Here is a 27267-nt window from a genome sequence, read left to right as displayed (position 1 = left end):
GTGGCAGTGGGTTGCCATGGGCTACTGTATGTAGCCAGCAGCCAATGTGAGCGGCCAGCAGCCTCCATGAGCGGCTGTCCAGAAGCCGGCGACTGATGTGCCTCGCCCGGGAAGAGCACAATGATGGTGCCAACTTGGGCCAGTGAAGCAACGTCCTCCACAACTAGGCTGAAGAACAAAAGGACAGCAACTTGTCTGTTCCCCTTCCCCCAATTCCCCAGCACTGTTCCCATCCCCCAATTCCCCAATAAAAATCTTTAAAAAAACCCAAAACATTACGGTGTGTCCTCATCCACCTTAGTCACTAGATGTGACACAGTGTGACTTCTGGCTCTTCCCCAAAGTCAAAATGATTCAGGACAACCATGACAACCGAGGCAACCATGACAGTGTAACTAAAGACACTCATGAAAGAGGGCTTACAGAACTGCTTCAGAAAGTGGCAAGAAAGGTGGGATAAGTGTGTTCGAGGAGAGGGGGAGTATTTTGAGGGGGATTAATGGCAATGTGTTTTTTATTATAATACATTTTTTATTTGAACATTCACTGTATTGTTTGATCACGCCTTGTATATACAATGGAATACTGCTCAGCCAGAAGAAAAGTAAAATACTGCCATTTGTGACAACATGGATAGATCTTGAGAGTATCATGCTAAGTGGAATAAGTCAGATGGAATAAGTCAAGAAGAAGTCTAGCCTTCATTCATATGAAGTAAATAAAACTGAAAGGAACAAGACAAACCAACAAAGAAACAAAAACTCATAGACACAGACACTAGTTCAGTGGGGGGAGGGGGTGGAAGAAGAGGGAAAAGGGCATCAAATATGTGGTGATGAAAGGAGAAATGACTGGGTGGTGAACACACAATGCAATATATAGATGATGTATTATAGAAATGTACACTTGAAACCTATATAATTTTACTAACCAATGTTACCCCCAATAAATTTAGTTAAAAAAAGAGAAAGAAATACCAACCAGAACATTCATCCAAGGAAGTGAACTCAGAGGCTCATGGGTGAAAAATGGCACCTCCTGCAGTTTAGGATCAGTTTTATAAGGAACTGGATTGTTGACTCCTGACAGTCCCCTTATTCACTGAGTAGCCTGGCATGCAATATGAGCACTTCTTTAGCCACTGGAAAGGAAGGAGTTAGGAGAGAGCATTGCCCTGTGGCAGCGGGACACCAAATTCCCCCTGTGGCAGGGGGAATTTGCAGCTGGGAGCAAGAGAGCTGTGCTTTACAGGGATCACTGTGGCTGGAAACAAAGATGATATAGTAGGATGTGGGGAGGGGCATGAAGAAGCTCTAGACAGGGTTCTTGGCTGCAAACCACAAAAACCACATCCAGCCAGTTTACACAGCAAAGAAGTTGACTGAATAGCATCTTGTTGTTTTTTTTCTCCAGACTGATGAAAGGCTGGTGAAAAAGAGCTGGGCTGTGGTAGGCCAGGCCTCTGTGAACAAGGCCAAATCATGCCAGGGAACAGTGGGGGAGGGCACAGGGCATGCAAAGTAACCATTGGACACTCACCACTGCTACTTTATGAAAATCACCACCTCTCCCTCAGTCATTGGGTGGAGGTAGTGGTAATAACTGAATTTCCAGGGAGTGGGAAGGGAAAGCATTTACCCTTACTTTTTGTGGGACCACCTCTTTAGCGCACTCCAAAACTTGTTTGGACATTGGGTAGCCCTAAACTTAAAAATAAATTCCATTCTAACAAGTGAGGACTTGGTCTGACCCACAGTGTGGGTCAGGTGTGGTCAAGGATGGAGAACAGCACTTTTGAGAGAATTTGAACATAGATTTGGGATAGCTAGTGGCCCAGAGTCAGATTTTAGCTGCACAATGTTCAGGTTCAAATTCTGGCTCTGCCATTTGGCATTGGGATGACCTTGGACAATTTATGTGATTGACTTCCCTAAATCTGTTTCCTTGCTTGAAAAATGCAGACAATAATATTGTCCACCCATAGAATTGTGATCAGGATGAAATGTGACCATTTTAATAAGGTGTTTACAATAATAGCTGTCCATAGTAAGAACCCAAGAGGCATCAGCTATTGTTATACTTGTATTATATTAGTATTGCTCATTGGAAGTAGAGCTAGTAGAGGGATTTGGTTTGGACCTATGGGGGTGGAGGTAAAAAGATTTGGGGGAGGTGCAGACTTGACGGGAAGATGTTGCATTCAGCTCAGGTGGGCTGCACTTCAGTGACCCCAGAAACTGGGGGTAGATGTCCAGAGGGCTGTAGGAGATATGGGCCTGGGCTTCAGGAGCACATCCCAGGCTGGTGACAGGTTTGGGAGTTCTTGGCAGGCAGATGGTGATTGCACCATGGGATCTCATGTGAGGGAGAGAGAATAGTGCCTAAGGGGAGCCTGAGAGATGCAATGTGAGTTTGGTTTTCCCCAAAGTGGACTCTGAGTCAAGTACTCCAGGATAAGTAGTTTATCTGGGAGATGACTTTGGGCAACATAGGAGGGGAGTGGGAAAGTGAGAAGGGAACTGCTCCCTAGAAGTAGAGCTGAGATGGGATCTGGATGCATGAGCTTTATTGCATGGGAGAGAGGTCTCAGGGGTGAGGGAGGCCAGAGAGAAGGGGAAGAACTGGGCCAGGATATGCACTTAGGTTCAGTTAAGCCTTGGCCTCATCCACGAGTGGAGAAGGATTTGGAGCAGAAATGACCCTATAGAGTTGTCTCACTGAAGGCAAGGGGCAGCCTTGTATCATGCATGTGAGGGTGTGGCTGTGGAGGTGTGGCCTGGGTTAGGGGCTTTTGTCACAGAGGGCAATTCTCCCAGTTAGCAGCCTACATTCACAGCAGTGGGGGAAGATGCCAGAGCCCTGGAAAGGAGATCTGGGTGGGGCAAGACAGCATTTAGGATGAAAGCAATATGGTATGTGATAATTAGCAAGTAACTGGGGACCTGGGAAACAGAGTAGAATGCACATCTGAGTAATTCCATCCCAGGTGTGGGTGGGGTATTTATACTCCAACTCCTGCCTGTCTTTGGTCCAGGGCTTCTCAGGAAGTGTTAATCCTTGGCACCTCTGGCTAGTGGGCTAAGTGGACTCTAGACACCAGAGAAAGCCCGCAGAGGAAGATGCACAGGGGTAGGTACTGGAGGCCACGTGGGCATGCAGGAGCAATGGCTAGGGCAGGAGACGTCGACAGGGAAAAACAGCGTCTGCTACAACAATCTTTAAAGGGGACACAAAAGCAACTGAGAAGGAGCAGACTGAGAGGCAGGAGGAAAATCAGAAGAGGAACAGGCCGGGGGACCGGTTTGTGCAGGCACTCACACGGCTGATACATTTTATGCACGCGTGTGTATCCCACTCCTGTCTGTGCTATGTACTGACAGCCTGGCCAGGGGCGGCTCCAAAAAGCCCAGCATTGGTCTTTGTTGAGCCACTCACACCCGGTCCAGTCTCAGTCTGGCGCAGCGAATAGCTGGGACGCTGGGGGGCTGGGGAAGTGGAACTCACATTCGTGTTTGGCCATAGCTTGGGGCTGGAAACCTTCCTTGGAAAAGAATGAGTGGGGAAACCTTTACGATTTATTAAATCCCGGATAATTCTGGCTGGTGAGAGCAGATACGGACTCTTCACGGATTTAGGGTTCCAAAAAGACTGGGGGCGGGGGTGACCCAGGGCGGGGACGCTCTAGAGGGCTCTGGCAATGGCTGCAGGTTTGTATGTGGAGGGAGGGGCTGAAAGCCGCCTACCCTCCATCCCGCCAGGGCGCCGAGGAGTTCCCCAAACGTTGGCACCCACCGCGTATACAGGCACCCACCAGGGCGCTCTGGGAAAGCGCAGAGGGTGGATGGATTCTGGGTCTTTTTGCTTTCACCAAGTCTCCTAAACGACTAGCAGCGCTTCCCTGACCTTGGCAGACTCTGAGCAAAGCGCTTATCCCGGCTGGCGCCGCTGCTTCCTCATCCTCAGGAGCCGGGCCTCTGAGCGGATCCCGCAGACTCGCGAGCGGACCCTTGATCCCGGATAGCTACTGAGGGTGCGAGTGGGGGCACGTATTAGTGGGGTGGGGCGGAGAAACTGCCCACCCGCGCAGCGCTCTGGCGGTCGCCACGCTGCGAAAAGTAGGCGCGTCAGAATTTAGCTCTCTTCCCCCAACCCTGGTCCAGCGGGCCCCTCCTACGGGTGGGGCCGGAGGGAGACAGGGACGCTTCTACCTAGAATTGCAGAGTCCCTATAAGGCTCGAACCAGGCTCCTTCTCTCGGGTTTTCCTCTATTTCGCTTTCCTGATTTCTCTCTCCGTGTCCGGTGTGAGCAGATTAATAAGCCTCAGTTACTCTCATCTACAAAATGGGTTTTGTAAGATCCTTCCGAAGTGTTTTTGGCACTGTGCGGCGGTTACCGTGTGGGGTAGCCGAAGCTGGGCTCCTCCCACCGGGCCTTTTAGTACCTCTGGGTCCCTGGCTATCTATTGTACTTGTAGGTCTATCCTCTCGGTGATCTCCTGCCTCCTCTGACAGAGGCTAAGGCGGGTATACTCAAAGACACTGACAGGCCCAGGCGAGGAGGCGCTGTCAGTATTCCAGGCTGCAGGGACTGCGCGATCGTCTGCGCTAGCCCGGGGAGCCACCTGTAGACCCTCCCCTTGAGCGTGACTTGAGTTGGGACACCTGAGGGGCGGTTGTCCTGCCTGCCTGCCCCGGCTTCGTTCTGCAAATGTGCGGATCCTTAGGTGTCTTCCTTCACGGTATGGTTCCACATTCTGATCTACAAAAGACTACTCTGCCGGGCGAAGAGCCAGAGCACCTTGAGTGGGCCCTGTACCCCCAACACCTTTCCCTAAACCCAGAGATAAATGTGGGGGAAAATTCCTGGCGAAGCCGAAAACTACGCCTAAGTCTAAAGCCGCCCCCGGCCCGGAGCAATTCAAAGGACAATTATCCTAAAGGAAAGTTATTGTTTTGCTAATCCTGGGAACAGCTTGTTGGGAGAGATTTGGGTCTTCCTTTAATATTGAAGAGTTAATGCGCAACATTTTGGAATTATCTTTATTGGAAACCCAGAGTTTAATTTGTATGCTCAGCAGAAGCCCCACTTGAAGGAGCGGCAAGCTGGAGACACACTGCTGGGCTCCCGCTCCCGCGAACGCTTAGCGAGCAGCGCCTCATACCCGCTGGGCTCGAAGAGTTGCCACCTCCCTCTCTAGGTGACCTCGGACTGTTGGGCCTTCAGGGGGTGGGACTGAAGAAATATTGCTTCCCGAGTTCTATGTTTGAGAAGGGTAGGCTCAGGTCTCCCAGTGATTCGGGTTGGGTGGGCTCAAATTTCGCTAGTGAGACCCAGGAGTGGCTTACCCACGTGCTGTGTTTGGCGCCAACTTTAACACATATGGTCGTTTCGCAAGAAAACCAGGCTTTCTTTGAATAATCATAAACTGACAATAAAATTTGTTAGCCTCAGCGAAGAGGGCTTAGTCCCAGTAGACAGGCCTATTTTCCAATTTACTCCCCACCACCCCATTTAGGGTTGCCAGATAAAATACTGGCACATACTCATACTAAAAAATCATTCATTGTTTATCTAAAATTCAAATTTCACTGAATCTCCTGTAACTTAATTTCCTAAATCTGGCCTCGTTTTCGTCTTTGCAGCAGTGTCACTCCACTTCTTTCTGCCTGTCTCTATTTCTTGCCCTTACCCCAGTTCCTATGAGTTTTTTGACCCCCTAGCGCACTGGCGGGTAGATTTAGTTGGAGGTGGAGTGAGCATAGATTAAATAAACATTTCCCACTCCTTTCTCCTTAGGGATTTTCAGGAAAGGCCTCCTTGGCTACAGGTGGAGTTGGAAGGCTGGAGGGGGACATATCAGTGGCAGTAGTGGGGGTGTGGCTGAGAATGAAGCTCTAAGTCTTAGTATGAGGCAGGATGGTGGAGCGAAGCTTCGGGGCAGCGGCGAGCGGGACCTCCACCCAGAGAATCTGGAAAGGAAGGGAAGACCACGCCAGGGACTGAAACCTGAGGCATTCAGAGGGACAGGCAGATGGCGGAGTCGTTGTCCCCTCCCTACTTTTCTCCCACCGAGAACAGGGGAGGGGATGGGCAGGAGGACAGCTGGAGAGGACAGGGGGAAAAGGAGGTTGTTGTGTCTGCTCGCTCGGAGGCCGTCAGGTAGAAATATAAAAGGAAGATTTATTAAAGTAAGAGAAGGGTTAGCTGGGCAGAGTCTGCCGGAAACTACTGCAAACTACTGCTCTGAGTCTTTGTTTGGTCTCAGTTTTATATTTTCTAACCAGAATGTAAATTGCTTTGGCCAGTAATTGGGGGTGGGGGAAGGTGCGGTTAAGCCAGTTAATCGCAACTTTTGTATATGTTATGTAGATTTAAGTTGGAGCTAGGAGTGGATCCCATACAGTTACAAAACCTCTCGCAAGTCACAGGGCCTGCACTGGGCCGAAGTAAATAGAAACATTGAAACTGGTATGCATAGTAAATGTATAGGAAGCAAAGAAAGCTTTCAAAAAGTCCCAAGCTAAATTACGCTTGTTAAATCAAATTATACCAGAGATCAAAATAGAAGATTTAGTGCCACCATTACAATGCCGTCTTAACAGAGGTGATTGAGGGGACTTCAGCTGTGAGGGCGGCTCCCGAAGGGAGGGGAACTGGTGGCGTACCCATCTCACAGGGTCCGGTGCGATGACGCGTCAGCGCCCGGCTGATTGGAGCCCTCCAGGCCTTCCGCGCCTGACCCGGGGCCCTCTGTTGTAAAGCGTCCTCTGAGCTGAGCCCCTTCTGCAAACGTGACCGACAGAGGGTCAAGCCTCGCCGACTGAGAAACCATGACCGGCCGAGATGCGCTTTCCGACGGGCGCGCTAGGATCGGGGCTCTGATGCCCAGCGACTCTCCCACCCGCCCGCGCCCCCGGGGCTTTGCCATCACCGACCTGCTGGGCCTGGAAGCTGAGCAGCCGTCGCCTGCTGGACCCGGGCAGGGGTCGGACAGCGAGGGCTTCGCCGCCGCGCCCTGCCGAGGTCCAGGGCTTGGCGGCCTCTGCCTAGCGCGCGGGGCCCTTCCACTGGGTCTCGGCCTCCTCTGCGGCTTCGGTGCACAGCCTCCTGCGGCCGCTCGGTCGCCCTATCTACTTCTAGCCGACGTGCCCTTCCTGCCGTCCCGGGGGCCTGTGCTCACCGCTCCTCCAGCCCTCCGTCACCCGCTGACCCAGCTTGGCCGCCCGAAACGCAGCGAGACCATCTCCAAGTCCGGTAAACAGGCCTGCCCATCCCGCTCCTGCCCCTGTTCCCTCCGGTTTGGGCGGTGCAAGAGTAACACAGCGTGGACCCACTGCGCCCCCACCCCCAGCATCCCAGGTCTAAGGGAAGTCGAGACCCCAGGGCCTGGCCCGGTCCGCGGGAGCTGTATCTTTACACCCGCGCCCCGTGACTCTTGCCTCGCCCCAAATCCCCGCCTCTCCGCGGGGTTCTGGTCGCAGCAGCGGGTGGATCCGGTTCTGGACCCACTCTGGGGATCTCGTCAACCCAGCAGCGGTCTCCTGAGGACCTTTCCCCAGCGCCCCGCGCGATCTTGGCCTATGGGAACGGCAAAGGTCGGAAAGGCCTGGGCCGGTCTTGTTCACCAGCATCCCAGAACCTGGCACCCTGTGGGCGCTCAAACGTTTGCCGAATTGATTGAATGATTTACCGGTTCTTGAAGAGCGAAGGCTCAGAGCCCTGGGACTGGACGCCTCCCGGGCTGCAGAAAGAGAGTCCGAGTAGCACGTTTCTCTCCTGCCATTGCGGAGAAAGGAAGCAACCTCACCAATTTCATTGTAGTTATGCTTTGCGTTTTGTTCCAGCCCACCTATTTCCTCAAAGGCATAGAGGCAGGTCATGGGGAAAGAGAAGGAAGTATTAAAATTCTATAAAGGACAAGGGCCAAGAAATTGAGACGTTTCTGGTGCGTTTGAGGGAAACAGAGAATTACACAAGAAAATGTGGACTGAGAGAAACTATGTAGTAGAACCTAGAGCTGGGCATGCAGACAGCCCAGGTGAAAAAGAGTATATTGGGTCTCCACTGATAATAAAGGAAAGGCAGTAGGCAAGTGAGCTTTGGCTCAGCTCTAAACGGACTTTATTTTATGAGTCTTTTTGTAAAACAAAATGAGCCTTCTATTAATATTAGTTGTTTCACTAAAAATGCAGAAATCATCTACATAGGATGGGATCTTTCCTCTGTTAGCACCGATAAAAGGAAAAACAAATCTCAGTCTGTGAGGGCATTTCTGGAAGATCACGAGCAACGCTATTCAATAGAAATATGTGTCTGCGAGTCTAATGAAAATTTCTCAAAGCCACGTTAAAAAGGAAAAATAAAACAAGTGAAATTAATTTAAATACTGTATTTTATTTAATCAAATACATACAAAATATTTACATGTAATGAATATAAAAATTATTAATATTTTACTTTTGGTGGTACTGTCTTCCAAATCCACTGAATATTTTACATTTACAGCAGGTCTCAATTTGAACCAGTCGCATTTCATGTGTTCAATAATGTTATGTGTATAATGGTACCATACTGGACAGCATTATGATATTATAATCAAAGCAGTTTTCTGGTGAGCTAACTGATGTTGGAGTAAAACTAACATTATTTTATTAATTTTCCTTTAATTCATTTTCAATACTTTGAGGCAAAAATGCTTTTTAACAATGAATCTGACAGTAGTTTGATCTTCTAACCTTCCTTTCTATCTGGATCTTTTGATATAATGGATATCAAAAGGTAAAGCATAGTGGGGTTCTTAAGCTTTTTTCAAGTGCATCCAAGAATCACCTGGGCACATTTGTCAAGAATGAGTTTCTGGACCCCACCTCCAGAGACTCAGCACTGGTACAGCAGGGCAGGGAGTACAGTTCTGACAAGTGATCTGATGTCACAAACCTCAGCCCTTCGAGAAATGTTGTGTGCTGATGAAGACAAAGAGGTTGGAGGCTGAAGAAGTGGATGAATTTGGGAACTGAGTGGACATAGGAAATGCAATTAGTGGCCAAGTAGTTTTGGCTTCACACAGTCTGGGGTTTGAATCCCAACTTCCTCATTTACTACCTGTGTAATCTTGGACAAATTACTTAATCTCTCTGTGCCTCAGTTTCCTCATCTGTAAAAATCGGATACTAAAAGCAGCTATCTTGGAGTTCTTTTATTTTATAAAGAATAATTGCAATAATCCACAGACAATGCTGAGCACAGTGCCTGGATTATACCAAGTGTTAAAAATGCTGGCTTGTATGGCTAAATACTACTCACATTCTTCAACAGGTTCATAACGTCAACCCTCATACTAAAATCCAGAAAATAAAGTGAAAAATATGCACACCTTTAAAGTCCTCTCTTTCTCCTTGTGCCAGCAGATGAGTACAGCCGATCTGAAGACAGGAGTGACCTGAAGGTGTCCCCCACCCCTGGCAAGAGGAAGATGCGTCGGCACAGGTACAGGGCCAGGCCATCCTCCCTGACACTTTCCTCCTTGGAACTCAGCATCTGAAAGTGTGTGGTCCTGCATTAGGGCAGGCCCAGTGGCCTCCAGGTTGGCACTGGGAAAGGCACAGTAACCATTAAGGAACATAATTCTGCAATTCCCAGCAGGCTGCAGGATAATCTTTGCAGCATTTAAAAGACACAATTTTGTGGGTCTTTAAAATGGGTCTTCTTAGAATGAGTTGATGAAATTCATTGAGGAGGAAAAAAAATCCTGAGGAACTCTGTCTTATTTGAACCAAACTTCTGGACTTTCCAGAGGCTAATCATTCAGAGGTGTGGTATCCAGATATCATGAGGTGGCCCTTTGGGGTATGGACACCAGGGGAGGCAGGCACAGGGTCCCTAAGCTGGGAAGCCTAGCAACCTGCTGTGGACATATGCGCATGTGTTTTCTGGGCCTCCTTACAGGACTGTCTTCAACACCCAGCAGCTGGAAGAGCTGGAGAAGGTATTCAGCAAGGCCCACTACCCTGATGTGTATGCCCGGGAAATGCTGGCCATGAAAACTGAGCTCCCTGAAGACCGAATACAGGTATCTGGGGTTTCCTTTTCTTTCCCAAAGACACCACAGTGAATATGTTAATCTCACATACAGTAAACCCATAGTCACCTCTAAACAGCCCAACACATTCCCCTGTACAGGCAAACTGAGGGTCACTCAGCTGCAGGCACCACAGTGCTAGAGCCTTCCTTTATGTTTATTGCAAGAGGATATCCTTGGTAAACTTCATGCCTTTTTTTTCTTTTATTAAATCATTCTTTAAAGTCACAATATTGTGGGCTGCAACTAGAAACTATATAAAGATATATCAATGAAAGAAAGTGACCATCACTCTACTATAAACCCTCAAAGAAACCAATATAATTAGCCTGATGTGGACTTTCTGCACACTGTCTCCATGTCATATATATATCTGGCCCTGAACAACAACAACAAAAAATACACACACACACACACACACACACACACACACACACACTAAATACATATAGAATTTTATTTTGTCTTTATAAAAAGATATTGTGTTATATACTTCTTAGCCTCTTTGCTTGACAACACATCTTGGACATTTCTCCAGGTCAGAAGTTATGCCACTAACTCACCCTTTAAACAATATTCCATACTATTTCTTTATTAAGATAATGTTTTCCATGAAAAATATCACTAGCAACCCAACAAACTGAGATTAGAAGGGGCCATTAAACTCTTTTCACTCCATGAGAAAAATCAGGAAGCATTATAGTTGACTCTTTCACACAATGTGGGAAAGAATACTTTGATTTTATTTTTGTCATTCCAACTCCATGGAAAACCTCAGTGGAAATTGGTCACACCCACAGTGATGAGTCTCTGTGAGTCTTGAGTGAATGTGGGTATAGTTCCTGGAAGGTCTGGGTCCTATGAACTTCCTGAATGGGTAGTTGGCCCATTTTAGAACTCCTTGCTCAGGAGACACCTCCAAGCATCCTTTCACTATGTCTCCTTCTGCCTCACACCAGGTCTGGTTTCAAAACCGAAGGGCTAAGTGGCGGAAGCAGGAGAAGCATTGGGGAGGCAGCAGCGTGATGGCCCAGTATGGGCTCTATGGGGCCATGGTGCGACATTGCATCCCACTGCCTGACTCTGTCCTCAAGTCCATCGAGGGGGGCCTGGACACTTCCTGGGGACCCTGGCTCCTTGGTAAGGAAGAGGGACCTGCAGTGAGCACAAGGGCAAAGGATGTTGGGGGTGGTGTCTTTACATAGGGCAGCCACTTGTAAAGCAAAGCAGTGTGAATTTACTCAGATTCAGACCCAGAATATCACAGCAGATTTTTAATTAATTAAAAGGTTTGATAATTTGCCTTATTTTTCATTGGAACTGTGTAGACAGTGTGTGGAAAGGTCACATCAGGCTTTGCTTTTAAAAGTACTTGAATTTCACATACTTGCATTATGTGAAATAGGTTTCCAAAATGTTGAGTGCTATTAGAATTTTTGGAAACTAAAATTTACAGCTGGTGATAACAGGAAACAGGACAGTGCAGAGTGAGCAGTGAGACCTGGAGATGATGAACCCCCTACATACTGAAGTCAGGAGGGCTGGCTTGTAGTACTAGTTCTACTAATAACAACCAACCACATAGATTTTCTTTCCCTGAGATTTTATTTATTTATTTATTTAAAAGATTTTTTTTGTTGTTGTTAAAAAATATAGCTAACATACAACATTATATCAGGTTCAGGTGTACAAATAGTTGTCCAACATCTATGTGCCTAAAGAAGTGGTCACCATAAGTCCAGCGACCATCAACACTGTACCAGGCTATCACAATATTATTGACTATATTCCCCATGCTGTACATTATAACCCCGTGACTTATTTGTTTTACATCTGGAAATTTGAACCTCATTCTCCTTCAACTTTCTCCCCATTTTTTATTTTTTCAATTACAGTTAACATTCAATATTATTTTATATTAATTTCAGATGTACAGCATAGTGGTTAGACATTTGTATAATTTAAGAAGTGATATCCCTGACTAATCTAGTACTCATCTGGCCCCATACATAGCTATTACCATATCATTGACTATATTCCCTATGCTTTACTTTACATCCCCATGACTATTTTGTAACTACAAATTTGTACTTCTTAATTTCTTCATCTATTTCACCCTGTTCTCCAATCCCTCTCCCATCTATCACCCTGATAAATCTAGTACCCATCTGACACTATGCACAGTTACTGCAATATTATTGACTATATTTCTTGCGCTATATCCTACATGACTACTTTGTAACCAATTTGTACTTCTTCATCCCTTCCCCTTTTTTCAACCACCCCCTCAACCCTCCTCCCATCTGGCAACCATCAAAATGTTCTTTGTATATATGAGTGTGTTTCTGTTTTGTTTATTTTGTTCTTTAGATTCCACATATAAGTAAAATTACATTGCATCTGTCATTCTCTGTCTGAGTACTCCACTCAGCATGATACCCTCTAGGTCCATCCATGCTGCCGTAGATGGCAAGAACCCATTCCCTTCTATGGCCAAACAATATTCCATTGTATATATGTACCACTTCCTCTATCCATTCATCTGTTGATGGAAACCCAGGCTGCCACCACATCTTGGCTATTGTAAATAATGCTGCAACGAACATATGGATGCACAGGCCCTCTTGAAGTACCATTTTGGGTTTCTTCGGATAAATACTCAGAAGTGGGATTACTGTGTCTTTCTTTTTTATTGTTTTAAGGTCTATTTTGTCTGGAGTATTGCTACTCCAGCTTTTTTTTTTTCATTTCCATTTTCATGAAATAACTTCTTCCATCCCTTTACTTTCAGTGTGTGTGTGTGTCTTTCAATTTGTAGTGAGTCTCTTGTAGACAGCATATGTAAGGTTTTTGTCTTCTTATCCATTCAGGCACCCTGTTTTTGACTGGAGCATTTAATCCACTTTGAAAGTAATTATTGATAGATATGTAGTTATTGCCATTTTATTATTCATATTTTTTAATCTTTTTTTTTAATCTTAAAGGAGTCCCTCTAACATTCCTTGTAATACTGGTTTGGTGGTGATGAACTCCTTTAGCTTTTTATTGTCTGGGAAGCTCTTTATCATCCTTTGATTTTAAATGATAGCCTCGCTGGGTAGAGTAGTCTTGGTTATAGATCCTTGCTTTTCATCATTTTGAATATTTTCTGCCAATTCCTTTTGGCTTGCAAAGTTTCTGTTGAGGAATCAGCTGACAGTCTTATGGGAGCTCCCTTATAAATTACTAGTTGCCTTTCTCTTGCTGCTTTTAGGATTTTCTCTTTGTCTTTAACCTTTGCAATTTTAACTAAAATGTGTCTTGGTGTGGGCCTGTTTGGGTTCATCTTGTTTGAGACTCTCTGCACTTCCTGGGCTTGTATGTCTATTTCTTTTGCCAGGTTAAGAAAGTTTTAGTCATTATTTCTTCAAATAGGTTCTTATTCTCCTGCTTTCTTTCTTCTTCTTCTGGTACTCTCATAATGCAAATGTTATTACACTTGTTCTCCCAGTAGTTTCTAAACTGTCCTTGTTTTTTAAAATTCTTTTTTCCTTTTGCTGTTATGATTGGGTGTTTTCTGCTACCTTGTCTTTCAAATTGCTGATTCAATCCTCTGCTACATCTAATCTGCTGGTGATTTTTTCTAGTGCATCCTTCATTTCAGTTATTGTATTCTTCACTTTTGACTGGTTCTTTTTTTAAAGATTTTTATTGGGGAATTGGGGGATGGGAACAGACAAGTTGCTGTCCTTTTGTTCTTCAGTCTAGTTGTGGAGGACGTTGCTTCACTGGCCCAAGTTGGCACCATCATTGCGCTCTTCCTGAGTGAGGCAGATCAGTCGCCGGCTTCTGCATGGCAGCTCACGGCGGCTGCTGGCCGCTCACGCTGGCTGCTGGCTACACACGGTAGTCCATGGCAGCCCACTGCAGCAGGGGCTGCAGCCTACGCCATCACCGGCAACTCACGGCAGCCCAGCTCCAGGTTGAGCTGTTGTTCAGCATCTTAGCTGTAGAGGGCAGTGTCACTGGTCCTCATATGTGGGATCCGAACCGGGGCCCTCTGGCATCCCAAGCCAGCTCTTAACCAATGCACCACTCGGCCGGCCCTTGACTGGTTCTTTTTTATTGTTTCTATATCTTTTTTTATGCTTGCTATCTCTTTGTTGAAGTTTTCACTAAGTTCCTTGAGCATCCTTATAATCAGTGTTTTGAACTATGTCTCCGGTATGTTGCTTGCCTCTATTTTTGTTTAGTTCTTTTTCTGAAAATTTCTCCTGTTCTTTCATTTTGGATGTATTTCTTTGTTTCCTCATTTTGACTGCCTCTCTGTGTTTGTTTCTATGTAATAGGTAGTTCTGCTGTGTTTCCCAGTCTTCCTGGATGGCCTTATGTAGTAGGTGCCCTGTGGGGCCCAGTGGCACAGTCTCCCTGGTCACCTGTGCTGAGTGCTCCAGGAGTTTCCCTTGTGTGAGTTTTGTGTGCCCTCCTGTTATAGTTGAGCCTTGATTGCCATTAGCACATCAGTGGGTGGGACTGACCCTCAGGCTGACTGGCTGTGGGGATTGGCCGCATCCACAGCTTATGGGCAGTTGTGTGGGTCACTTACCACATGAAGTGGGATTCCCACCAGCAGGCTCTGGTGCCTGTTGAGGCTGTGCTTTGGGTGTGCCTCTTGTGGGGCTAATATGATGGTGCTCTGTTGTGATCTGAAGCCAACTTCCAAGTAGGTTGGTTCTGGGGTCTCTTAGTAGGAGCTCTGGTACAGGCCCAGGTCAGCCACTGCCTGTGACCAGCTGGGGTGTACCTGATAGGAGGTACAAAGCAATCCATGGTTAATCGCTGCCTGTTCTATATGTGGAGGCACATGGGAGAGGCCACACTGGGAACCGAGGACAGCTGCCACCAGTACTATGTCTGGGGTAGCTCCACAAAAAGTCAGGACACTTTGAGGCTTGCTGCCACCTCCCAACTCCTGTAAGGTTAAGCCAATAATAAAGCCTCCTGCAGTACAGGAGTTAGGTGAGACAGGGTCCAGCCCGGTGTAGCCAGCAAAGGTGGGTGTGGGACCAGCCCGTTTTCTGTCTCTGCCCCTCCTACCAGTCGTGATGTGGCTTCTTCTTTATATCCTTAGTTATAAAACTTCTGTTCATCTAGACCTCAGATGGTTTTATAATTTAGTTGTAATTTCGATGTGTTCATGGGATGAGGCAAGCACAGTGTTTATCTTCTCTGCCATCTTGGCTCTTCAATACAACCGTGACCTCTTTCCCTCTACACTGGTGAGGCCCAAACTTTGGGGCTGGGTGTTCTGAGGAAACACCAACCTTAGTGGTCTATTTGCTGTTACCAGAGACCAAGGGGCAGGGATCACAGCTTAGGGGAATACATTAGGACAGCACCCTGGGAATGGTGGGAGATTAGAGTTAGGGGGCTGGGGGTTGCATTTTAGGTTGGAGAGGAAGAGGGATTTTGTTCAGCAAACATTATTTGAGCCCCTATCGACCAGATACTATGCTGGGACTAGAGATACTAGCTAAATACAGTCTTGATTTTGCCATCTTGGAGAGACTGAGAGAGAATGTTCAGTAGGAAACCAAGCCCACCCCTGTGAACTTATAGGAGCAGGTGTGTGTGTGTGTGTGTGTGTGTGTGTGTGTGTAGTGCCTACTGACATCTATGGGTTCATGGCCATACAAGAAACTAGGTCCACTATTGCCAGACATTCTGACTTTTGAGAGAAGTTGGAGGTTTCACTCTTGATTTATAATCTCCTGATTTTAAAATGTTGGCAATAATTTAAAAACAAAATTTTAAAAATCACCATGTCCTCCAAACAAAGCAGCCTTGCTAGCCGTGCCTGGCTGGCACACAACAGTTTTCAACCCCTAACCATGGGAGTTACCTACATGACTCTCCTGAGGACCCAGAGAGAGGGACTGAAGAGGGTAATTTTAATGGGATTTAGAGAATAATAACATAGAATAAATTTATTTAATTGCTGAATTTAGAAATATCTATTTTTATCTTTTTCTTTGTTGAAAGGGATGCATAAAAAAATCCACAGGTATGATAAGGAAACCAGGAAATGAAGAAAAGCTAGCTGGATTCTGGGGCCCTAACCACCTTAAGGAAGGTTGTAGTCCAACTCAGGCAAGACCTCAGAGAGCCTCCAATGAAGCCAGCCCTATGAAGAGCTTGGAAGACATGGCCATTGATCTCTCCAGTTCCACATGGCAGGAGACCAAGAAAGAACACCAGGGAACTGGCTTTCAAGGATGCTCAGATTCTGAAGGGCTGGAGGGGCTCCACCCTGGGAAGGTGGGAGCCTTATGAGGCCCACAGGTCCCACCCTTAAAGATTGGAAATGTGCACATTCCTCATTTTGGCTTTTTCAGAAGACAAAAGTTGTCCAGGACACATCATCTCATTTGGATTTTCTTCCTAGTGTCAGGATAAAATGAAATGCCATGTGCTTTAAGATGAACGAATGGGTGGGTAACTTACAGAAAACTCTGTTTTGTTCTAGAATGAAAACCACTCCTTAAAGGCACTTGAACTAGTTAATTTGGTGTAAAATTTTAATTTTCTTCTGTAGAACTTGAGGAGGGAAGATTTTAGTTCAAACAACATTTTCACTACTGGGCATCATTTGAGATTTGGTTCAATGTACAGTGTCAATTAATAGGTTAGGTCTGATGTCTTTACTCTGAATTCAAAAATATAAAAATATTTAATCTCGAAAAAATTAGATGTCTTCATAAATAGTGAAAACCCCATACAGACATATGAATGAATTATAATATCTTTATCTTGAACTTGGCTTTGGACATTTCAATTTTCTCATTAGGCAATAATTTTATATTCTCCTGAATGTCATTTAATAGGTATGTGTATTGGAACTCATAAAAACAAAGAAACCCATGCTTTCCCTTTCCTTTCCAAAATAACAAGGGACCATATTTAAACAATAGTTGATTATTTATAAACAGTGTTTAAGTTCAGAACAGGTTTCTTGGTCTTTTAAAATTTATGTTTTCTTTTAAGGGGGTGGGGGCTATAAATTCTTATTGATTGATTGATTGGTTTCAGGTGTACAAAACTATGCAATAGTTATACCTTTCACTCCTCACAAAGTGAAAACTCCCACCCCCACAATCTACTGCCTTCCCGACATCATACATATCTATTGTGATTCCATTGACTCCACTCCCCACACTATACTCCACATCCTATGACTATATATATATATGTATGTATATATATATATATATATATATATATATATATATATATATATAAAATTATAGTTGACATACAATATTATTCAACGTCAGCTGCTTCAGGTTTAGAGTGCAGTGATCAAGCCTCTACACCGTTCATGAGGTGGACTCCCTACAAAACATGTGACCATCTGACACCCTACAAAATCTTTACAACATTATTGATTATATTCTCCAAACTTTCATATCCCTGTAGCAATATTGTAGTTACCAATTTATGCTAATTCCTTCCCCTTATCCATCATCCCCACTCTGCTCCCATCTGGCAACCATCAGTTTTTCCCATATTTCTGAGACTATTTCTGTTTACTTTGCTCATTTATTCAATTCTTTAGATTCTACATATAAGTGAGATCATATGGTATTTGTCTTCCTCTGACTGACTTATTTCACTTAGCATAATATTCTAGAGGTCCATCCATATCATTGCAAATGGTAAGATTTCATTCTTCTTTATAGCTGAGTAATACTCCATTGTATAAATGTACTACAGTTTCTTATTCCAGTCATCTACCGATGGGCATTTTGGTTGTTTTCATGTCTTGGCTATTGTAAATAGTGCTGCAATAAACATAAGGGTGCATATATGTTTTCGAATTAGTGTCTTGGGTTTCTCTGGATAGATATACTTAAGAGTGGAATTGCTGGGTCATACGGTAGTTCCATATCCAGTTTTTTGAAATAGCTCCATACTGATTTCCATAGTGGCTGCACCAATCTGCAATCCCACCAACAGTGCACCAGGGTTCCCTTTTCTCCACAACCTCAACAGCGCTTGTTTGTTGATTTATTGATGATAGCCATTCTGACCAGAGTGAAGTGGTATCTCATTGTGGTTTTTATTTGCATTTCTCTAATCATTAGTGAGGCTGAACATTTTCTCATATGCCTGTTGGCCATCTGTATGTCCTCTTTAGAGAAATGTCGCTTCATATCCTCTGTCCATTTTTTAAGTGGGTTGTTTGTTTTTTTGGTGTTGAGTTGAATGAGTGTTTTATAAATTGTGGATATTAACCCCTTATTCTGATGGCTTATTATTGGTGTATACAAATGCAACTGATTTCTGAATATTAATTTTGTATCCTGATACTTTACTAAATTCATTTATAGTTTTTTGGGAGTCTTTGGAATTCTCTCTATACAGTGTCATGTCATCTGCATATAATGACAATTTTACCCCCTCCTTTCCAATTTGAATGCCTTTTATTTCATTTTCTTGTCTTATTGCTATGGTTAGAACTTCCAGAACTATGTTGAATAAAAGTGGAGAAAGTGGGTAGTCTTGTTTTGTTCTTGATCTTAAGAGGAAAGGTTTTAGCCTTCCCCTGTGGAGTAGGATGTTAGCTGTAGGCTTATCATATATGGCCTTTATTATGTTGAGATATGATCCCTCTAGTCCCACTTTGCTAAGAGTTTTTATCATAAATGGATGCTTAATTTTGTCAAATGCTTTTTCTGCATCAATTTATATGATCATATGATTTTTATTTTTCATTTTGTTAATGTGATTTATTATTTTAATTGATTTGCAGATATTGAACCAACCTTGCATACCAGGAATGAATCTCACTTGATTGTGGTGTATGATCTTCTTAATGTGTTGCTGAATTCAGTTTGCCAGTATTTTGTAGAGGATTTTTGCATCTGTGTTCAGTAGGGATATTGGATTGCAATTTTCTTTTTTTTGTAATATCTTTGTCTGATTTTGGGATCAGAGTAATAGTGGCTTCATAAAGTGTGCTTGGGAGCCTTCCCTCCTTCTGTATTTTTTTGGAATTGTTTGGGGAGACCAGGTGCTAATTTTTTTTTTGAATGTTTTGTAAAATTCACCTGTGAAGCCATCTTGTCCAGGAGTTTTTTTTTGTTGTTGGAAGCTTGTTGATGACTGATTCAATTTCTTCAGTAATTGAATTAATTACCGAATTAATCAGTCTGTTCAGAGTTTGTTTCTTCTTGATTCAGCCTTGGAAGATTTTATGCTTCTAGAAATTTATCCATTTCTTTCAGATTGTCTAATTTGTTGGCATATAGTTTCTCATAGTATATATTTTTTAATTTTCTGTATTTCTGTGGTATTTGTTGTTACTTCTCCTCTTTTGTTTCTGATTATATTAATTTGGGTCCTCTCTCTCTTTTTCTTAGAGAGTCTGGCTAAGGGTTTGTTGATTTTGTTTATCTTTTGAAAAAACCAGTGCTTGGTTTAATTGATCTTTTTTTTTTTGGTCTCTATTTCCTTTATTTCTGCTCTGAGCTTTATTATTTTCTTCCTTGTACTCCCTTTGGGCTTGATTTGCTGTTCTTTATCCAGTTCCCTTAGGTGTAAAGATAGTCTGTTGATTTGAGATTTTTCTTGTTTTTTTAGATAGGCCTGCATTGCTATGAAATTCCCTCTTAGGACTGATTTTACTGCATCCTATAAATTTTGATTGTTGTGTTTTCATTTTCGTTTGATTCAAGGTACCTTTTGATTTGTTCCTCGATCTCATTGTTGACCCACTCATTATTTAATAACATGTTATTCAACCTCCATGTATTAGTGTGCTTTCCGGACTTCTTCTTATAATTGATTTTTAGTCTCAAAGCATTGTGGTTGGAGAAGACACTTGATATGATTTCAATCTTCTTAAATTTATTGAGATGTGTTTTGTGGCCTAACATTAGGAAATGTTCCATGTGCACTTGAGAAGATTGTATATTCTGTTGTTTTGGGGTGAAATGCCCTAAAAATATCTATTGAATCCAACTGGTCTAAAGTGTCATTTAAGGCCACTGTTTCCGTGTTGATTTTCTGTCTGGAGGACCTGTTCATTGGTGACAATGAGATGTTGAAGTCCTCTACTACAGTAGTGTTACTGTTGATCTCCGACCTTATGTTGGTCATAAACTGTTTTCTACATTTCGGAGCGCCCATGTTCTGTGCATAGATGTTTAGTAGGGTTATGTCCTCTTGTTGGATTAATCCCTTTATTATTATGTAGTGCCCTTCTTTGTCTTTTATTGTAGTCTTCATTTTAAAGTCTATTTTGTCTGAAATAAGTATTGCTACTCCAGCTTTTCTGCCATTTCCATTTGCATGAAATATCTTATTCCTTCCTTTGATTTTCAGTCTGTATGTTTCTTTTGATCTGAGATGAGTCTATTGTAGAGAGCATATACATGGGTCCTGTTTTTTTAACCACTCTATATCTTTTGATAGGAGCATTTATCTCATTCACATTTAAAGTGTTTATTGATAGGTACATATTTATTACCATTTTGTTATTCATATTTCTGGTCTTCTTTGGTTAGTTTGTTTTCCCCTTTCTTCTGTTTAAAAAAGCCCTTTTAACATTTCCTGCAATGTTGGTTTGGTGGTAATGAATTCCTTTAGCTTATTCTTTTCTGAGAAGCTCTTTATCTCTCCTTCAATTTTAAGCTGGGTAGAGCAATCTTGGTTGTAGGCCTTTGTTTTTCATCGCTTTGACTATTTCCTGCCACTCCCTTCTGGCCTGCAGAGTTTCTATAGAAAAGTCAGCTATTAGTCTTATAGGAGTTCCTTTGTATGTAACCGACTGTCTTTCTCTTTCTGCTTTTAGGATTCTGTATTTGTCTTTAACCTTTGCCAGTTTAACTATGATGTGTCTTGGTATGGGCCTGTTTGGGTTCAGCTTGTTTGGAACTCTCTGTACTTCCTGGGCTTGTATGTCGATTTCTTTCACCAGAGTAGGGAAGTTTTCAATCATTATTTCTTCAAATGTTCTCAATCCCTTGCTCCTTCTTTTCTTTTTCTGGTTTTCCTATGATGTGAAGTTGTTGTGCTTGATGTTGTCCCACAGCTCTCTAAACTATTTTGATTGTTTTTTATTCTTTTTTCTTTTTGTTGTTCTGATTGGTTAATTTCTGCTATTTTGTCTTCTAAATTGCTGATCTCATCTTCTGCTTCATCTAATCTACTGGTGATTCCTTCAAGTGTGTTCTTCATTTCAGTTATTGTATTCTTTAGTTCTAACTGGTTGTTTTTTATTATTTCTCTGTCCTTCTTTATGTCCTCACTAAGTTCCTTAAACATTCTTATCATCAGTGTTATAAGCTCTGTCTCTGATAGGTTGGATACCTCTGTTTCATTTAGTTTCATTTCTTGAGGTTGCTTCTGATCTTTTATTTGGGATATGTTTCTTTGTTTCCTCATTTTGGCTGTTGCTCTGTGATTGCTTTGATGTATTAGGTAGATCACCTATGTCTCTCAGTCATTGCTTTGTGGTTTTATGTAGTACGTGTCCTTCATATTCGGATTGCACAGTCTCCCTAGTCCCCTGTCCTGTGTGTTTCAGAGATGTCACTGTTGAAGTTGACATTTAATTGCTTTTGGCTTGTCAGAGGGTGAGATTGACCCTCAGGTTGATTATCTGGGAGAATTAGCTCTGTTCACAGTGTATGAGTAGCTGTGTGGAGGTTGACCCCCTCAGGAGTCTTGACCACTGTGGGCTGTTGTCCCTGTGGAAAGTTTCCTTTGAAAGTGCCACTTGTAGGTTCAACCAGGTAGTACGCTGGTTGGTTTAACACTGGCCTCTGGGTGTATTGGTTCTGGTGTCTCTTGGGTGGTGCTCCCACTCAGAATCATGTCAACCTTTCTTACCAGCCCGTAGCTACCTGGTAGATGCCTCAATGCTGTTGTGGTTGGCTTCTGCCTTTGCTGGACCTGGGATCATGTGGGGATGGTCTCAGTGTGAACTGAGGCTGGCTGCCCCCTATATTGGTCCTGAGGAAGTTTAGCAAAATATTCAGGGCCCCCTAGGCCTGTTGCCATGTGTCAGATGCCAGTAAGGCCCAACTATATTGAAAGAGGCTCTTTAGGAGCATTACCTGGCTAATTGACCTGGTGTTGAGGGTGCCTTCAATGATGTGGCACTCGGTGGGAGGGATGGAGTTCAAGTGAGTTACGAGACATGAATGGTGGTTTTTAAGATGTTAGTGCAGATTCAGGTCTTACACCAATACCTGGCCTGTGACCCCCTTGTATAGCATCTCAAGGGCACTATAGCCTGCCTCTACCTCACACTCACAAATTCCCAAAAGCTGCTCCCGAATGGTTGTATTGTAGGTTTGTGGTCACTGGACACCACGAAGATGACCCCCAGGCTCTGCAGACTACCTTCTGTTGTAAAAAACCTTTTGCATAGTTCTTGGGGGCAGGGCCAGTTACCCAGGCATCCGAGTAACCCTGGCAATGCCGCTCTAGGTGGGCGTGGTGATGTTACAGGTGCATAAAGGCTGTGGTCATTGGTTTCTACAGATTCAGTCTCAGCTCCTGGACCAATCCTAGGCTCACATCTATTTTGTAAAACAAAAACAAATCAAGGCAACCCAACAATATGAAAAAACAAATACACTCTCACAAAAACACAATAAACAATGATCAGACAGGAGAAACAAAAACATATGAAAGAGACAAAAGCACAAACACAAAAACCACAGAATAAGACAGAAAAACAGTAACCAAAGCAATAACCAGACAGAAACCCCCTGAGAAACGACAACAAAAAGAAAACAGATGAAAGAAAAGAAGAAAAAGGAACAAAAAAAATGAAAGATAAAGAAAAGAAAAAAGAATAAAAAAAGAATAACAAAGATAAAAGAGGAAAACAAACAAACAAAAGGCTCTCCACCCTGGTTTAATCGTAGACCACTTGCTCAGCAATAGAAAGTCTGTGCGTGATTCAGCACCAGCTGTGTTGAGGGAAAGTGCCCAACCCATTGTGTCCGGTCTTCCTCTCAGGCTCACAGTGAGTTTTGAACAATTAGCTGCCATGTGCTCTGGGGCCATGCTCACCACCAAAAATTCTCACAGGTTGCTGCGGGCTGTCTGCTGCTGCAAAAACCTTCCATGGTCTGTGGAGGTGGGTGCCAGGCACCAGGGGCTCAGGGTGCCCCCAGCAACATAGCTCTAGGTGGGCAGGGCAGGCCTCCAGGGCACCACAAGGTGTGTTTAGTGGCTCCCACCAAGTCAGCAGCGTGCATTCCTGCACCGGCATCCAGCCCGCACAAACACCTCATGAATGCCCTGGCCAGGTCACGCAGGTGCACAGCTCCTGGCCCAACACTCCCAGGAAAATTCCCAGTGTCAGCCTGCCCCAATCAGCAGCCCACAGATGAGACAGAGCAGCTCGGCAGCCGGGCGCCACCCTGGCAACTCTGCACACGCAGTGTGGAGAGCGGGAACCCAAAGTGGCTCACACAGCCCCGCGTCTCAAAAAGTAGCCTGTAGGAGCTGGTGCGTGCCCAACAGTCAGGTGCTACCCTGGCTATGCAGCAAAAGCAGTGCAGACAGCGGGACCTGAGGCAGCATGCGTGCGCACACACATGCATGCCTGCGCCAATTCCACCAGACTAAAGCAGTCCCGAACCTGACCCTCTGTGGGAGGGCCCAACCCTGAAAAAATGGCGCCTTCCTGTACACTACTCGTGTGCAAGCTCCACACAGGGGAACAATGGTCCCAAAACCTCCAGCTCCCATGCTAAAGGTGCTCAGTTCAGTGCCTCCCCCAGGCTCCTGGGCCCCAATCACGGAGCCACTCCCTCCACCATGGACTGGGTGAGTGCTCACCAGCGAATGAGGCTGTGTGCCTGCTACACAGGAGGGTGACTGTTTCTCTAGCTGCCCTCCACCCCACTGAGTTGAGCAAAGAGAGTCCTCACTAATTTCTACTGCCAGCTATCGTGGAACTCCTCTTCCTGGCAAAGTAACCCTGGGCTGGGGAGCTCAGCGAGGGGATGGTTGGGTCCCTCCCTCAACAGGAGAAGCCTCTCCACCACTGAGGTGTCTCTAGTGGGGTTCACCCTCTCTCTGTAGGCCTGGAGTCCTAAAATTTACGTGTTTTTTTTTTTAAGATTTTTATTGGGAAATTGGGGGAAGAGAAACAACAAGTTGCTGTCATTTTTTGTTCTTCAGTCTAGTTGTGGAGGACGTTGCTTCACTGGCCCAAGTTGGCACCATCATTGTGCTCTTCCTGGGTGAGGCAGATCAGTCGCCGGCTTCTGGATGGCAGCTCACTGCGGCTGCTGGCCACTGGCTACACACAGTAGCCCATGGCAACCCACTGCCACAGGGGCTGCAGCCTACGTCGTCGTCGCCGGCGACTCATGGCAGCCCAGCTCCAGGTTGAGCTGTTGTTCAGCATCTTAGCTGTGGAGGGCAGTGTCACTGGCCCTCATATGTGGGATCCGAACTGGGGCCCTCTGGCGTCCCAAGCCAGTTCTTAACCATCGCGCCACTGGGCCGGCCCCTAAAATTTATGCTTTAAAGCACTTTAGTGACTTGTATTTCATGAATATTTTCTTTCCTATATTTCCTTTGCCACTTATTTATTATGTAAAAATAAATGGTGTTTTTGTCTCTCATTGTGGAAGGTGCACACTTACACATCTCCATATTGTCATTGATCCCCTGACAAGTGTCCGCTCCCTTCCCCCACCACTATCATCTTTTAAGCTCGGAACATCTAAAGCATTTCTTTCTTCAGGCTGCAGAGCTTAACATGTGTTATTTTGTAAACTCTAATTAGGCAATAGCCATGTCTAACTCATCTTTTAGAGTTCAGAGTACAGAGCCAGCTTACATCCAGCTAAGAGGAAATGCAGAGATTCATGAAGAAGGCAGAGCTGGAAAGGAAAGTGGGGACATACTACTTGCAAGGATTTCCATTGGACTTTGGTGCAGTTATCTGTCAGGCTGGGCCTTGTTCTCCCATCTTCCAGATGAGAAAACAGGCTCCCTTCCTTTGGCCTATTTTTGTTTTTCATCCTATGCTAGCTCCATGCTATTGTGAAAATTAAATGCTACCTAACCTTACTGTAAAAAACAGAAAATAAGGAGCCTTACCTTCTTTTATTCATTCTGGCTAATGGAGATCATGGCTGAAGCCTGAGACTGGGTAGTGAAAGAGCAGGTGTTGAGAAAGAACTCTAGAAGTTATTGCTCTAGTTATCCTGTCTTGAGGCAACAGACTAGGCTCTGAACTATGTCACTACCCTTGTCTTGGACCATCTTTTGCCTCCCAGCTGGCTCTCATATATTTCTTTGTGTCTGTTCTTCAGAATCTTGCTTCCATCTCTCTTCCTTAGTTTATCCAAGGCTGTGTTTGGGGAAGGGAGCTAGTGACCTGTGCAACTTATATACATCACACTCTTAAAATATTATACAGCCACTAAAAATGATAATAAGGTATATTTATTTATGTGGAAAGATGTTCATGAAGGGTTGCTGAGTGAAAAATCCCTAAATAAATAAAAAAAGACACAAGAGGAAATAAAAAAATATAAAGCAGAATGAAAATAAAATACAGAAACTTAACTGGTTCTACATAAAAAATGTACAAATAATAGGAAAATTTCTATGCAATATTGTAAAGATAAAGGAGAAAACAGGAAGAGGCAAAGAAAAAGGGACTAGAACATTACAGTAACATAGATCATTTTAAATGTATAAGAAAATAGTATTCACAACTGAAATGTGTATTAATGTTTTAAAACTCTGCTACAAATGGATATACTTACTGAAAAAATACTACTAACATTGACTACAGAATAAATATGAAATATGAAAGATCAATAACCAAGAAAGTAATAAAACAATTATACTATAAAATTGCTCTGGATCTAGATGGAATTACACGTGAATTCTAGAAGGGTTTCAAGGAAGAGTTCATTCTTATGGTTCATAAGAACATAGAAAGAAGTGGAAAGGTTTCTAACCCTAACGTAACCTTGGTTCTAAAGCCTAACAAAGATACCACAACCCCTCTCCTCAAAACTCTCTAGCTAGATCCATTAATGGAAATATGAAATTCCTAACTAAGGTACCAATGTTTAGAATTCAACAGTATATGAAAATGATCTTGGACTACAGAAAGTCTCCCCCAGAAATGTAAAGATAATTAAGTCGTGTAAAGGAAATTATGTATACATTTTATTAACAGCTCAAACAAAAGGGCTTATCTCAATAGATGTTGAAAAGCATTCAATAAATACCCATTTCTTTAAAAAAATGTAAAAAGCAGAAATAGAAGGATGCTTTCTTAACATAAGGGAACTTATTTCAAAACAGCATCCTAATATTTCATAATGTATATATTCACACATGTGTGTATGTAAGAGCACAGTCTCTGAGGTGTCTCTGTCACCTTCTAGCTGTGTGACCTTGGATGAAATCTCTGATCTCTCAGTTTTTTCAATCACAAAATAGGGATAACAATAGAACACTCCTGAAGATTAAATGAGAGGACATGTCATGTAATTAGCTCAGTTTCTGGCAGAGAAAAAGCAAAATAAATATTGACTACTGATATTATTATTGGCATTCCCATTAATCTCAAGACAAATAAGAATACCTATCATCATCATAATTTAACAATATGGGATCAGCTAAGCAAATCATATTGGAATGCAGTCCGTAAATAAGGTTTAAGAATTCTAGGTAGGGCCAGCTGAGTGGCTTATTGGTTAAGAGTTGGCTTGGGAGCGCAGGCCCTGAGCAGCAGGGCTGCCAGTTCGGATCCCACATGGGCTAATGATGTTGCACTCTCTACAGCTAAGATGGTGAACAACAGCTCGACCTGGAGCTGGGCTGCCGTGAGTCACCAGCGACAGCATAGGCTGCAGTGGGGCTACAGTGGGGTTGCTGTAAGCTACTGTGAGTGGCTGGGAGCCAGCGTGAGATGACATGAGCTTCCGTGAGCGGCCATCCAATGACTGGCGACCGACCTGCCTCAACCAGGAAGAGTGCAATGATCACAATACCATCATGGGCCAGTGAAGCGATGTCCTCCATAACTAGACTGAAGAACAAAAGGACAGCAACTTGTCTGTTCCCCTTTCCTGATTTCCCAGTGCTGTTCCCTCCCCCAATTCCCCAATAAAATCTTTAAAAAAAAAAGAATTCTAGGAACACAGCA

At 44.0% G+C, this 27267-nt stretch overlaps 1 protein-coding gene across 1 annotated transcript; it reads left to right on the top strand.

The window, feature by feature from the left end:
• Positions 1-6831: 6831 nt before the first annotated feature.
• Positions 6832-16531, top strand: VSX1 (visual system homeobox 1). The gene is given in 6 exon segments (XM_019634753.1): positions 6832-7255; positions 9409-9487; positions 9947-10070; positions 11039-11219; positions 16101-16108; positions 16110-16531. Coding segments are annotated over 6 exon segments (1098 nt in total). The 3' UTR covers positions 16392-16531.
• The last annotated feature ends 10736 nt before the right edge of the window (positions 16532-27267 follow it).

The sequence above is a fragment of the Hipposideros armiger genome, unplaced genomic scaffold (genome assembly GCF_001890085.2).
Source record: "Hipposideros armiger isolate ML-2016 unplaced genomic scaffold, ASM189008v1 scaffold_1873, whole genome shotgun sequence".
Classification (NCBI taxonomy): domain Eukaryota; kingdom Metazoa; phylum Chordata; class Mammalia; order Chiroptera; family Hipposideridae; genus Hipposideros; species Hipposideros armiger.
This window is presented reverse-complemented; position numbering and strand designations above follow the sequence as displayed.